This window comes from Heterodontus francisci, chromosome 2, assembly GCF_036365525.1.
Source record: "Heterodontus francisci isolate sHetFra1 chromosome 2, sHetFra1.hap1, whole genome shotgun sequence".
Classification (NCBI taxonomy): Eukaryota; Metazoa; Chordata; class Chondrichthyes; order Heterodontiformes; family Heterodontidae; genus Heterodontus; species Heterodontus francisci.
The window spans coordinates 69,886,228-69,900,093 of record NC_090372.1 but is presented as its reverse complement, the minus strand read 5'-3'; the positions used below and the strand labels follow the sequence as shown (position 1 = coordinate 69,900,093).

The window sequence follows — 13,866 nt, the reverse complement described above, 5'->3', positions numbered from 1 at the left end:
ATCTGCAAAAGAAGATTTTTTTGATTTAAGTTTGGTGGGTAGGGAAGAGTCATTAGAACCTTTTCCCTGTTGACTGCATGAATGTAAATTTAAAGGTAATGAACATGTGCTTAACATTACCAACGACCTGCAGGCTGAGTTTGCACTTCTGTCACGTTATATGAGGCTTGGATTTGAAGGGCTTGGTTGCGGTCAGATCCAAATTAGTCACTAATACTTTATTTTACTTAAAGTTGAAGTGTTTGCAACTTACTAACTCTAACTGATTATGGCTTCAAATTTACACTGTGTGATTAGCACACCAACATTAACACCATTTTTATTAAATTGCTGCTGGTAAAGCCTGCATTAAATTAGTGGACAAAAGAATTTCATACAAGCACTTTGAGCATTCAAAAATGACCGTTGTTGATTGGAAAATATACCTCTTAATGTGAATTTGTTAAATGTTTACACGCTAATCTTTGCACAGATTAAATTCAACAGCCATACAATAACTTGTCTTTTTATGTTAGTGTAAAATTATTATTTTGTTTGATTGCAGGTGAACTTGAAAGAATGTGAGACCTTTGATTTGAGGCTCCTCAAAGGCCCTTCAGATTTTTTGTCCGTGGCCAATAGCACTGAAGCCTTAGAGAAGATTGAAGCCTGTATTAAAGTGTGGATCAAACAAATTGAGCAGGTGGTGTTAACATGTTCTGTACCTATTCTTGAGAAAATTTTTTAACAAGTTAAGGATCTTATCCAAAACCAGCCGTGTAATGGTGGGTTGTAAAATGGAGCATATTTCCATGTGACCCAAAATATCAAACTAAATGGATACTGTTAGCATAGGTACTTGTAATGTATAGAGACGAGCGGCTGTATAATTTTGAACATTTTCTTTGATTTAACAACTTATAGTCTCCTATTCCATCATTGTCTTTATATGAAAATGAATTAAGTGTTTTGGGTGCTCAGGTATTTTTGGATAACATTATTTTGTGGTATGGTAGGGCGGCAGTACATATTAGGAAACACATTGTAGTGTTTGAAAGAGAGAATGCCCTTTAGGGGGCAAAGACAAAATCCATTCGGTGTAAGCACATTCTGAGCAACTACAGGCCAATCAGTTAACATCAGTGGTGGGTAAGGTTTTAGAAACAATAATCAGGGAAAAAAATCAACAGGCACTTTGGAGAGGTTTGAGTTAATTAAGGAGAGCCAGCACGGATTTGTGAAAGGTAAATCATGTTTGATTAATCTAATTGAATTCTTTGCTGAAGTAACAGAGAGGGTTGATGAAGGGTAAGTAGTGGATGTTGTCTATATGGATTTTAAGAAAAAATTGTTAAAGTACCACAGAAAAGGCTGGTTACCAAAATTGAGGCTCATGCAATAGGAGGGCCAGTGTTAGCTTGGATAAAAAAAATTGGCCTAAGGACAGAAAACAGCGAGTTCTGGTAAATGGTTATTTTTCATACTGGAGGATGGCACACAGTGGTGTTCCTCAAGATTCACTGCTCTTTTGATATAAATGATTTGGACATTGGAATACTGAGTAAAAGTTCAAAATTTGCTGATGGTACGAAATTGGGAGGTGTGGCAGACGGTGAGGATGATACCAATCAATCGCAACAGGACATAAATAGAATAGCAGAATGAGTGGCAGATGAAATTTAATACAGAGAAGCGTGAGGTGATGCATTTTGGCAGAAAGGATAGGGAGAGGCTATATAGACTAACGGCACAGTTCTAAGGAGTGTGCAGGGACAGAAGGACCTGAGGTTCATGTACATAGACCTTTGAAGAAGGCGGAACATATTGAGAGAATAGTTAGCAAAGCATGTGGGATCTTGGGCTTCATAAATAGAAGTATTGAGTACAAAAGCAGGGAAGTTATGTTGAACCTTTATAAAGCTCTGTTTAGACCATAACTAGAGTATTGTGATCAGTTCTATTCATCACACTTTAGGAAGGATGTGAGAGTCCTTGTATTTACCATAATGGTTCCAGGGATGAGAGATTTTAACTACAAGGTTAGGTTGGAGAAGATGGGGTTGTTCTCCTTGGAGCAAAGGAGATTGAGGGGAGACTTGACAGAGATGTACAAGATTGTAACAATTTTAGATAAGGTAGGAAAAGAAAAGCTGTTCCCGTTAGCTAATGGTACAAGGACCAGGGGACACAGATTTAAGGTTTTGGACAAGAGATGCAGAGGGAATGTGAGGAAAAACATTTTTACCCAGCAAATGATAATGACTTAGAACTCGCTGCCTTCAAGTGTGCTGGAAGCAGAGACTGTTATATATTGGGAGGAACTGGGAAAGAAAGACAGACACCAAGATGGCAGACCAATATTTAACGATGTCATTATGCATTGGGCATGCTCATAAAATAGGAATGCATTGCACTCCCTCCACCCTTTAAAAAAAAAATTTGAATAAACTATTTACAGGTACACTAATTATACATAACAAACAAATCTTTGAGAATATGCACAATTGGCAAAATAATAACTGACTCTTTTTCTTTGAACAAAATCTATAAATCAAGACTAACAACTTGTTTATGAAGGCTTCCTGATCTCACAGGTTTTGGTGTCGAGTCAGGTTTTGGACTGTCTGGTTTCAGTTCAGGACTTACAGAAAATTTTGTTTCTTTTTCTGAAACTGGTACTTTAGACACCGAAGTCTGAACTGGTTCACACTCTGGAAAAAGCTCGTTATCAAAATAGGTCATGCTCACGTTTTAGATCATCCCTCGCTAGGATGATGTGATCTACGTGAATACTTCTCACTTTTCCATCAATTTCAATTAAGTATCTCTTAGTACCACAAACTTACGTCCCACTTGTGTGACTTGTGAGGGGGCCTCAGAAAACAAACATGTTCATTTCTCCTGAAACTATGCTCTGTTTTGTTTGTGTCATACTGACATTTCTGACTGAACTATTTTTGTTTAACTTTAGCAGTCAAATTTGGTAGAACTAAACTCAAACATGTTCTCAGTCTTTGCTTCATTAAGAGCTCACCAGGTGTATAGCCTATAGTTAAGTGTGGAGTTGTTCTGTACTTCAGCAGAAAATTAGCTAATCTCTGTTTCATGCTGAAATGTGAACATCCGTTGAGCACTTGTTTCTTGAGTGCTTCCTTGACTATTCTGCTGCTCCAGTTGATGCCGGCTGAAATGGATGAATGAGCGCACGTTTGATACCATTTTGCTTTATGAAATTCTGAAACAGAGCAGAACGAAATTGAGGGCTGTTATCTGATATAAGCTGCTCTGGTAAACCATGACAAGCAAAAATCAACCGTAACTCCTGTATTGTCCTATCAGCATTGGTGTTTTGACCTATATGCTTTACTTCGATCCACTTAGAGTGATTGCCAATAAGCACTAAGAAATTGTCACTTTCCTTTTTGCAAAAGTCTACGTGCACTCTTTGAAACGGATGGGTCGCCCATGACCATGTTTGTAAAAGAGGTTTAGGTGGCTTATTCCTGCAATTTTGACAAAAAGTACGTTTACTAACCAATGATTCTAGACGATCATCTATTGGGAGGAACTTGTAAAGATAGACAGACACTAAGATGGGCAGATCACATGTTTAATGATGTCATCATGCATTGGGCATTCTCATAACATTGGAATACATTACAGAGATGATGAATGATTTCAAAAGGAAATTGGATGGGCACTTGAGAGAAATAAACTTGCAGCCAATGGGGATAGAGTGGGGGAATGGGACTGATTGATTGCTCTGTAGAGAGATGGCATGGCCTCAATGGACCAAATGGCCTCCTTCTGTGCAGTAATGACTCTATGGCCGGAATTATTCAAGTCTAGAGTAACAAGGCACGTATGAGGTTTCAGCAGCAGTTCAGTTGAGGCAGGGGTAAAGTCAGGTGATGTTACGGAGGTGGAAATAGGCGGTCTTAGTGATGGCATTGATATGTGGTCCGAAGCTAATCTCAGGGTTAAATATGACACCAAGCTTGCGAACAGTCTGTTTCAGCCTCAGGCAGTTGCCAGCGAAAGAGATGGAACTGGTAGCTAGGGAATGGAGTTTGTACAGGGAACTGATGTCAATGGTTTTGGTCTTCCCAGTGTTTAGTTGGAGGAAATTTCAGCTCATCCAGTACTGGATGTCCAACAAGCAATCTGATAATTTAGAGACAGTGGAGGAGTCAAGAGAGGCGGTGAGGAGATAGAGTTGGGTGTCATCAGCACAAATGTGAAAACTAACCCTGTGTTTTCGGATGATGTTGCTGAGGGGCAACATGTAAATGAGAAATAGGAGGCGACCAAGGATAGATCCTTGGGGGACACTAGATGTAAAAGAACGGGAGTGAGAAGAGAAACCACTGCAAATGATACTCTACCTATGATTATATAGATAACAATGGAACCAGCGAGTACCGTCTCACCCAGCGGGACCACAGTGGAGAGATGATGGAAGAGAATGGTGTGACCAACTGTGTCAAAGACTGCAGACAGGTTGAGAAGGACGAGGAGGAATAGTTTACCTTTGTCACAGTCACATAGGATGTCATTTGTGCCTTTGATAAGAGAAATATCTCAGAGTATTAGTGAAATGTGCCATTGTATGAGCATTGTCAATATAATACTGAATTTGAACTATTCCATATAACATTACTGTGCAATTTTAGGTTCTTGCTGAAAGTGAACAATTGCGTAAGGAAGCTGATGATCTCGGTCCACGTGCAGAATTGGATCACTGGAAGAAACGCATGTCAAGGTTCAATTATTTACTGGATCAACTAAAGGGTCAGGATGTGAAGGCAGTGCTTGGAGTTCTTACAACAGCAAAATCTAAACTTCTTAAGGTGCTTCCTCTCATCTTTCTCATTGTTTGAACTTCACAAAAAAATAGGAAGTAGGTGACATAGTTGATTATAATTCTATCTTTCAAACCTCTTGTACCTATATGAATTATGTATAGGCTATGTTACGGCCAGGTGAGGAGGGGTTCTCAGGCTCCCCTCTTGCCCCTTTCTCTTATTTGACTGCAACAGGGTTTATACCTTTTTAAACAGTGGTAGTGCTTAGCAGCTCCGTGAGTGTTTTATCTTTTACCTTTACTGTGATTGTGAAAGAACCAATTGGACAGGATTCTTGAGTTTTAACAAGAAAGAGGTAAGTTTATTATACTTAACACTCTAACCCGATTTAAAAATACGCTACACATTCACGCACACATTCACATGAGAATCACACACACAAATAGATTACAGGAGGGAACAATAGATTTGGTGGTTGGATTAAAGTCCAAAATAAATGGAACTTAAATACACAGTCTGTAAATCCAGTAGACCTCGGCTGAAGCTGTATTCTTGATGTTCTTGGTTGGTCAAAGTGCACTCCGTCTGGCTTGCTTTACTCAGTTTTCATGAAGGCAGAATTGGTAGTTGATTCTCTTCCCCTGGTTGCTGGCTGCAGCGGTGTCTAAGCAGATGGTTCTTTTCTTGATGTTTTCTGGGGAGAGCGAGAAAGAGACACAGGAGAGCAGCAGCTTTCTGTACTGCTGTACACTCAGTTATTGCCTATCTGCTTGTCTGTGTGACAAAACTTCCAGGTTCTTCAGAGATGAACAGATGGTCTCATGGTTCTCTCACTCCCCTTTGTTTTGCATGAGGTCCAAAGTCTAAAACCCAAAACTTGTTTTAGGTGGGGTTGGCAGTGTTTACCCCCTGGAGGGATGTCTCCATTTATGAATGTCTCGAGCTGGTTTGAAATGTCCCGCTAACAAGGGTGATCTGGCTAATCTACTCAGTTAGCCAAAGCATTGTTTTGGCTGGGCTTCTTGTTAGACTTTTTGTCTCCAGTTCAATCTCCTGGTATTTCAGATGTAAATGGCAGTGGCCATCTTGACTGCTATTTTTTTTCAAAGTGATTCTTGACAACGCAGCCGGTGGGGACATCATCCGACTGCGCCAATCTGCGCACATGCGCAAACGGGCTCCTACTCTCTGCGTGTGCACTGATTCTGCATTGCCAGGACCAGTTGGCGCATGCGTGGATGATGTCATCGCATAACACGGGAGAGAGAGCAAGGGGAGAGAGCGGGGTGTGGGAGACAACAGGGATACAGCGGGGTGTGGGAGACAGCGGGGGGGTGAGGGGAGGCGGGGAGAGAGTGGCCAAAGACCTTGGTGGCAGCGGGTGCGTTCTCCTCCTGCCTCCCCGCCCACTCTCTCCAGCCATTACGCCTGCCCGCCCTCTCCAGCCATTCCACCCCCCCCTCCACCTGCCCTCTCTGTCTGGCCATTCCCCCCGCCACCCGCCCTTTCTCTCCGGCCATTCCCCTGCCAGCCGATCTCTCCAGCCATTCCCCAGCCAGCCGATCTCTCTGGCCATTCTCCAGCCAGCCGATCTTTCCGGCCATTGTGTGCTGCCATGTGTTTACGTTGCCTTTGTGTGATTATTTGAGCAGCGCCATCTTTAGTCCTGGCAGCTGCATGAACGTAACTGACTGTGACGTTTAGGTTGAACAGGCTGCATTTGTGCATGTGTCAGTGCAGCGCCACCTATTGGCTGCGTTGTAAGGTTTTTCCCATTAAGAATCTAATGTAAGTTTCCAACCAATGAAATAAATATTTCCCATTTGGCATATAGGGTTTTCCTGACAGCTAATATAATGAATATCTCCTCTCTTAACAGTGTAGATCCTAAATGCACTGAGTTTAGAGTATTGTTAATTTAGCCTTTGCTGGTAATGAATCCACATCAGAACACAGTCTATAAATCTCAATTAGGGAAATCACTCAATACATGAAATGCAAATTTCTACTATTGTAATGGAGAAAACTTATCTGAGGACAGAATTGAGGTATATTGTTGAGGCAGAGTGAGCTTTATACCGCACATGATCTATGCTACATTTGATCTTGAGAATTAGTTTTAGTTTAGAGATACAGCACTGAAACAGGCCCTTCAGCCCACCGAGTCTGTGCCGACCATCAACCACCCATTTATACTAATCCTACACTAATCCCATATTCCTACCACATCCCCACCTGTCCCTATATTTCCCTACCACCTACCTATTCTAGGGGCAATTTATAATGGCCAATTTACCTACCAACCTACAAGTCTTTTGGCTTGTGGGAGGAAACCGGAGCACCCGGGGAAAACCCACGCAGACACAGGGAGAACTTGCAAACTCCACACAGGCAGTACCCAGAATTGAACCCGGGTCGCTGGAGCTGTGAGGCTGCAGTGCTAGCCACTGCGTCACTGTGCCGCCCCCAATTTAATGTTAACTGCTGTTGTATAATATTCTGACTATGCGTTGGTGCTAAGTAACTTATCACATTGTTGGTGCAGATCAGAAAATTACCATGAGTGTACAAAAATGAAAGATGTTCCTTTTCTCAAAATAAATTCACAAATTTATATCTTTAAATGTCAATACTTCTTCCATGGCATTGCTCACCAATGTGAAGATTATGTAATAGTTTTATAACAGTAATGCCACATAATACTTAATAAATGATAAGGGCCACTTATCTGTCATGACTAATTAAGTCAAATAGTGTGTTTATTATATGTTTTTTGGAGATTTTTATATTTAAGAAGAAACAAAATATTCCCTCAGCTATTTTTGAGTGGCTTCCAACGTTCACTTTAAGGAACACTGATTCGGCCATTCAACACACGTACAAAAGCATGCTGCACCCATTTGTACCTGAAAATTGTAATTAGGGTGCTGCAATTGGGGTGGGATCCCAATGTGCATATATATGCAGCTTCCCACCAGAAACAGGTGAGCCTGTTTGGAGGACTGCCAGAAAATTGGATCAGATGGCATGCTCATTATGCACCTCAAGTTAAAATCTCCTATCTTGTTTCCTTATTCATTGTTAGATAAAGCCTGATATCTGTGTGATTGTGTAACCAACTGGATAACTTCACAGTCTTTCATACCTTTCTTATAATTTTTACCAACTTATACTCCATCCACTTCCGTCAGCACTTATGTCTATTTCATGGCAATTTTGTCCCTGATTATGCTGTTCCCCGCTCTGATCCCTGATGGTTTACTCTCATAGTCTGCCATTTCCTAGACTTCATTTACTGAGACGAGTAATATCCATCACCTGCCCTTGTAAGTTCCTGTACCTTCCGCTCTAAAGTCATAACCCTTTGTTTTAGATTTAGATTTTAGTTCCTTCAACGTTTAATTGTCACACTTTCTTTTTCATTTAGCTTTCCTCCACTGTTATGATGAAGGGTCAGTGACTTGAAATGTTAACTTTGCTTCTCTCTCCACAGATGCTGCCAGACCTGCTGAGTATTTTCCAGCACATTTTGTTTTTATTTCAGATTTCCAGCATCTGCAGTATTTTGCTTTTATTACCCTTTATTTTAGCTTAGTTATCAGTAAACGATTATTGCATTTCTTCACCTGTTAAACATAGCTTTCCCCTTTGTAACCGTCATACATTGAACACACATTGTTGCCTGCATGCTGCTTCGAGTTTCTCATCTGTTCCCCTTTACAATTTATTTCTGTTCTTTATACCCATTTGTTTGAACGTCCACTGGTACCCTTTATTTCTTGTTTGTCGACCTATAATTTATATTCACTAAGTGTTCACTTTGTGATATCCCTTCATTCTTTTGTTCTCTCTGAACTTGGATAGTTGCTTTAATGTTTAATTGTCACAGACACTTTCTTTTTGACTTAGCTTTCTTCCACTGTCCCCCTTAGACTCTGATTTGTCTAAGTGTCCTTTTGCCTGCGTTATCCATTTTAAACCTCTTTGAAATTCACAGCTCCTGCTGGAGTGTGTAATCCTTTAAAAAAACTTATGCCAGTATCAAGTGCTTCAGTGTTGTACACCTGTGTCTTTCGATGCTTTCGAAAGTTGTGATGGACTCCATAGTGCAAGACCAGTGTAGGTGCACTGACTTTGGGATTCAAAGTGTGTTTTTTTGAGACAGACCCTGATTCCAAAATGAAACTAAAAGCTTCAATGTTCTGAGAGATGAGAACCAGGTTAAAAAGAACAAACAGTTTTTTATCAGAGACATGTGACTGGAGCTCAGGTTTCAGGTTTTAGAAGAACTCTGCAGTGGAAGGAAGAAAAAACAGCCAGTTGTTGTTTAAAAAGACAAGCTGAGAGCTGCAGATTTTTATGCTTCCAGAAAACTTCTTGGAATTGAAACAGACTACAGGCTTGAATAGTTGTTTTGACTGCAGCAGAGGAGCCTCGACTGAGGGCTGGTGAATGAATTACAGTCTTCAGTGACTTCAAAAGTTATCAGTGGAACCATGCCATCAGGATGGTTGTAGGTGAGGCCGAGGTTGTTTGAGAGGCGACAAGACTGAACCATTAAAGGGAAGATTGCATTGCTTACTATCTGCAGGACCTCATTACTTCTATATTTGCATCCTGGAGGACAGGACTTAGAAAAATACCTGAGGAAGTTCCTGATTTTGTTGTACTGTGGAACTGTTTGGCAGCATCCTGCTGATAAGCCTGCTCAGAGGATCAGTAAGGAGTATCTTTGTTGCATCTGCGAGTTGACATATATTGACTGTGATTTAACTGTTAGCTCATGCTTAATTTATGTTGGTTTTGGTTTGAGTGTCAAAGTAAAATTGAGAAAAGTGAAATCTTATCCATTTGCTTTTTATTTCCTAAATTAGAGTCATTCGGTGGATTTAATCCATTTGCTTTGTTCGTGGTCTCCTCAGGGATCATAACTAAGTGTGTGAGACCTGTCTGATGCAGCTGCTACACCAGTCAACTGCAGTTATGTTCATCTTATCTGTTCCGTTGGTGACCTTTCATTTATTTTCATCATTTTTTTCCAATTCTGTGTGATGCCATTCTATATTCATGAAATTTGTCTATTTAATTACTTTAGCCATGTTGCATTTTTATTTGGCAGCATCTGTGGAAAGAGAAGCAGAGTTAACGTTTCGGGTCAGTGACCCTTCTTCGGAACCGAAGAAGGGTCACTGACCCGAAACGTTAACTCTGCTTCTCTTTCCACAGATGCTGCCAGACCTGCTGAGTGATTCCAGCATTTCTTGTTTTTATTTCAGATTTCCAGCATCCGCAGTATTTTGCTTTTATTATATTATTGCATTTTTATTTAATTGATTTATTAGTTGCCAACTATGGCACACTTTATTTGTTTTATTTTTTCCAATCTTGATTCTGTGTAATGCCACTTTGAATTCATGAAACCTATAACTTTATTTAATTTAGTTGAGTGCCACTTTGTTGAATTGCTGACTTTATGTCCCATTTATTTAATTCATTTCACCGGAATCTTTGCAAAGCTGCTTTACCTGCCCATTTTTGTTTTTATGTCCTTCTGGTTTTACCCTATTTGATGTAATGCTTTTTGCTCCTGAAACTTATACGTGTACTTAATTAATTTATTAATTGCCAAATTTTATACCACATTTTATTAATTCATATTACCTAATTTCTTTTGCTAAATTTTTGATTTTCACAAAATTCAGAAGGATTTTGTAGATCCGCGTTGTTCAATTTGCCTTAGTAAACAACATCGGTTCTCTTGTTTTACAGAGTGTCATGCTCACGAGAAGTGTAGTGTTGAAAATACAATAAAATAAACTGAAGAGTTAAAAAATTAAAACAATTCTAAAAGACTGGCACATTTGCTTTCAACAAGATGGAGGGCAATGTCACATGACAAATACCACCTCATGCACTACAATACACATCCATGTCTACTAGGATGAAAACCAATTAACCCTGTCTGCATGGAATTGAGAGAGCTTATCATACATGGATGTGAGCTATGCACAAAACAAGCTAAAACAAAGACACTCCCAGATTGCACAGGGGGAATTTTATGCTCTCCCCCGTGGCAGGTTTGGAGGCAGGGAGAGCATATAATCAGGTGGGATGGGGGCGGACCTCGCCACCTTCCCGCCTCCACCAAATTAAGTCCAGGGCTTAACGGCCTTCCCGCCCTGCCGCCAATTAAGGCCCTTAAGCGGGCAATTAATGCCCAGATAAGGGCTTCATCCTGCTGCCGTGGCAATTAGCAGAGTGGCAGGTGGGTCTGTTGCCGTTTGGGAAGCACGGCAAGAAAAGCCGTATGGGTTGCTTGCCAGCTCTGCGGGGGGGGGTGGCGAGCGGGGTCCCTCTTTAAAAGGCACCTAGTTCCTGAGCGAGGGTCAGCATTGGGAAGGGGGGGAGGGCACTGACAGCCACCCCTCTGCCCTTGCTGCCGACTCTCCTATACCCCCTCTCCCACGATTCATACCCCGCAAGACCCCTTCCTGACCTACCTGTGGCCTGGGTCCAGCACTGTTCCTAGGCCTTGGATAGTGGTGCCGCTGCTCAGTTAAAGAGCTGACGGCCTCTGATTGGCCGGCATCTCTCAGAGAGTAGGACTTCCGTCGCTGGGGTGCTTGATCCAGTGGAAGGCCACCCACAGAAGGGGCGACATGGGGTTCTCAGCAGTGCTTTTGCTGGAGGTCGAGACCGCTGTTGCCTGGATAAAATCCCTGCCTATTTTCTCTAATTACCCTTCACCACAATAGAATGTTGGTGAACAGCCCTCATAGTATTAAAATGTGGCCATCAAAAGCCATTGTACCAGCCCATCAACAGACGGACATACGAATTAGGAGCAGAAGTAGGCCTCTTGGCCCCTCGAGCCTGCTCCGCCATTCAATAAGATCATGGCTGATCTGATTGTAACCTCAACTCCACATTCCTGCCTACCCCCAATAACCTTTCACCCCTTTGATTATCAAGAATCTATCTACCTCTGCCTTAAAAGTATTCAAAGACTCTGCTTCCACTGTCTTTTGAGGGAGAGGGTTCCAAAGACTCACAAAAAATTCTTCTCCTAATTTCTGTCTTAAATGGGCAGCCCCTTATTTTTAAATAGTGATCCCTAGTTCTAGATTCTCCCACAAGAGGAAACATCGTTTCCACCCTGTCAAGACCCCTCAGAATCAAGAACTGAGACTTTATGTGTTAGTTTTGCCCATCTGACTTTATGAGTTTACCTTTAAAGGTAAAAGCAAAATACTGCGGATGCTGGAAATCTGAAATGAAAACATGAAATGCTGGAACCACTCAGCAGGTCTGGCAGCATCTGTGGAAAGAGAAGCAGAGTTAATGTTTCGGGTCAGTGACCCTTCTTCGGAATGGTGGAACGGTGTTCCGAAGAAGGGTCACTGACCCGAAACATTACCTTTAAAGGTAATCATTTTGAAGAACAAAAGAGTCTTTCCGGTTCAGCCATCAAGTCATCAACATCAGCCTGGTATCTCTCCAACTGTACATCTTGCATTTTAGCACAAGGTTGAGAGAGGGAGAGAGAGACAAGTTGAAAGCCAACTGCAGCAGTGTAAAGAGAATTCCTTTCTAAAAACCAGTCCTCCACCTGTGAAAACTGAAGGATATCAGCACCGTCTTCAGACTGAAGTGAACTGCCAGAAGTCTTCAGCAACTCAGCAAATACAAGACTGCCAGCAAACAGGCCTGCAACTTTAAAACTCACCTGAGAGGATCCCATAGGTTTTCCTGAAATAACAGACTTTTACAACTTGAACTCTGAACACGCCTTAGCCTTTACCTTCTATCTGTCTCTTCTTGAGTGTACTTGTGAGAGTGAATGCCTGCGTGGGTGGTGTTGCGATCATTTCAAGTGATGAATATTATTCAATAAATGTTTAATCTTCAGTTTTAAACCTACAAGAAAACCTGTCACTGTCTGTTTATTTGGCAAACAAAACATTGGGCTGAAACACTCATTTAAACTAAAACACTGTCTGTGGTCAGTTGGGAGGTGAACAGTGGAAACCAGCCACGCCATCACTCACCTGGCCATAACAGGAATATTCCTTAAAAAGGGATAGCCAGTATCAGGCTAAATGAGGCTTACTCATCAGGTTATCATTTTGCAAATAGTAGGTAAGAATTTACCTTAGTACAAATCACTGTTAACTGACTTTCGTGCTTAGTCAAAATAATTCTCTATGGTGTATTGTATTTCTAGAGCTGGCGAGAGCTGGACACACAAATCACTGATGCAGGTAATGAGGCTAAAGATAACGTGAAGTACCTGTACACACTAGAGAAATTCTGTGATCCACTATACAACAGTGACCCTGTAAGTATTTACAATCTCCTACTGCTTATAATAAATGGATGGAATCATAAAATGGAATCATAGAATGGTTACAGCAGAGAAGGAGGCCAATTTGTCCAGTGTGTCTGTGTTGAATCACTGCAAGAGCAACTCGGATAAATTCCCTGCCCTTTCCCCTGAGCCCTGCAATTTGTTTCCTCTTCAAGTGCTTATCCAATATCATTTTGAAAGCCACGATTGAATCTGCCTCCACCACACTGTGCATTCCAGATCCTAACCACTTGCTGCATAAAAAAAGTTTTTCCTCATATTGCGTTGGTTCTTTTGCCATTCACCTTAAATCGGTGTCGGCTGGTTCTCGACCAATGGGAACAATTTCTCTCTATCCACTCTGTCTAGACACCTCATGATTTTGCACACATCTATCAAATCCTTTCAACTTTCTCTTCTCTAAGGTAAACAACCCCACCTTCTCCAATCTATCCATGTAAACTGAAGTCCCTTATCCCTAAAATCATTCTCGCAAATCTTTTCTGCACCCTCTCTAAAGCCTTCACATCCTTCCTAAAGTGTGACGCCCTGAATTGGACACTATGGGAGGAATTTTATGCTCTCCCCCGCGGCGACTTTGGAGATGGAGAGAGCATATAATCGAGTGGGATGGTGGTGGAGTGTACCCACCAGCTTCTCGCCTCCACCCAAATTAAATCCAAGGCAGAAAGGCCCGTGGACGGCCTTCCTGCCCTGCCACCAATTGAGGCCCTT

At 41.5% G+C, this 13,866-nt stretch overlaps 1 protein-coding gene across 4 annotated transcripts in view; it reads left to right on the top strand.

The window, feature by feature from the left end:
* The window catches only part of dnah5 (dynein, axonemal, heavy chain 5), a 610,401-nt gene that overhangs the window by 170,001 nt on the left and 426,534 nt on the right, over nucleotides 1–13,866 (top strand). For all 4 annotated transcript variants that reach the window (XM_068058833.1, XM_068058843.1, XM_068058824.1 and 1 more), the window contains 3 exons: nucleotides 545–682; nucleotides 4,653–4,829; nucleotides 13,009–13,122. In XM_068058833.1, coding sequence (XP_067914934.1) covers nucleotides 545–682; nucleotides 4,653–4,829; nucleotides 13,009–13,122 — 429 coding nt within the window. The remainder of the gene's footprint in view (nucleotides 1–544; nucleotides 683–4,652; nucleotides 4,830–13,008; nucleotides 13,123–13,866) is intronic.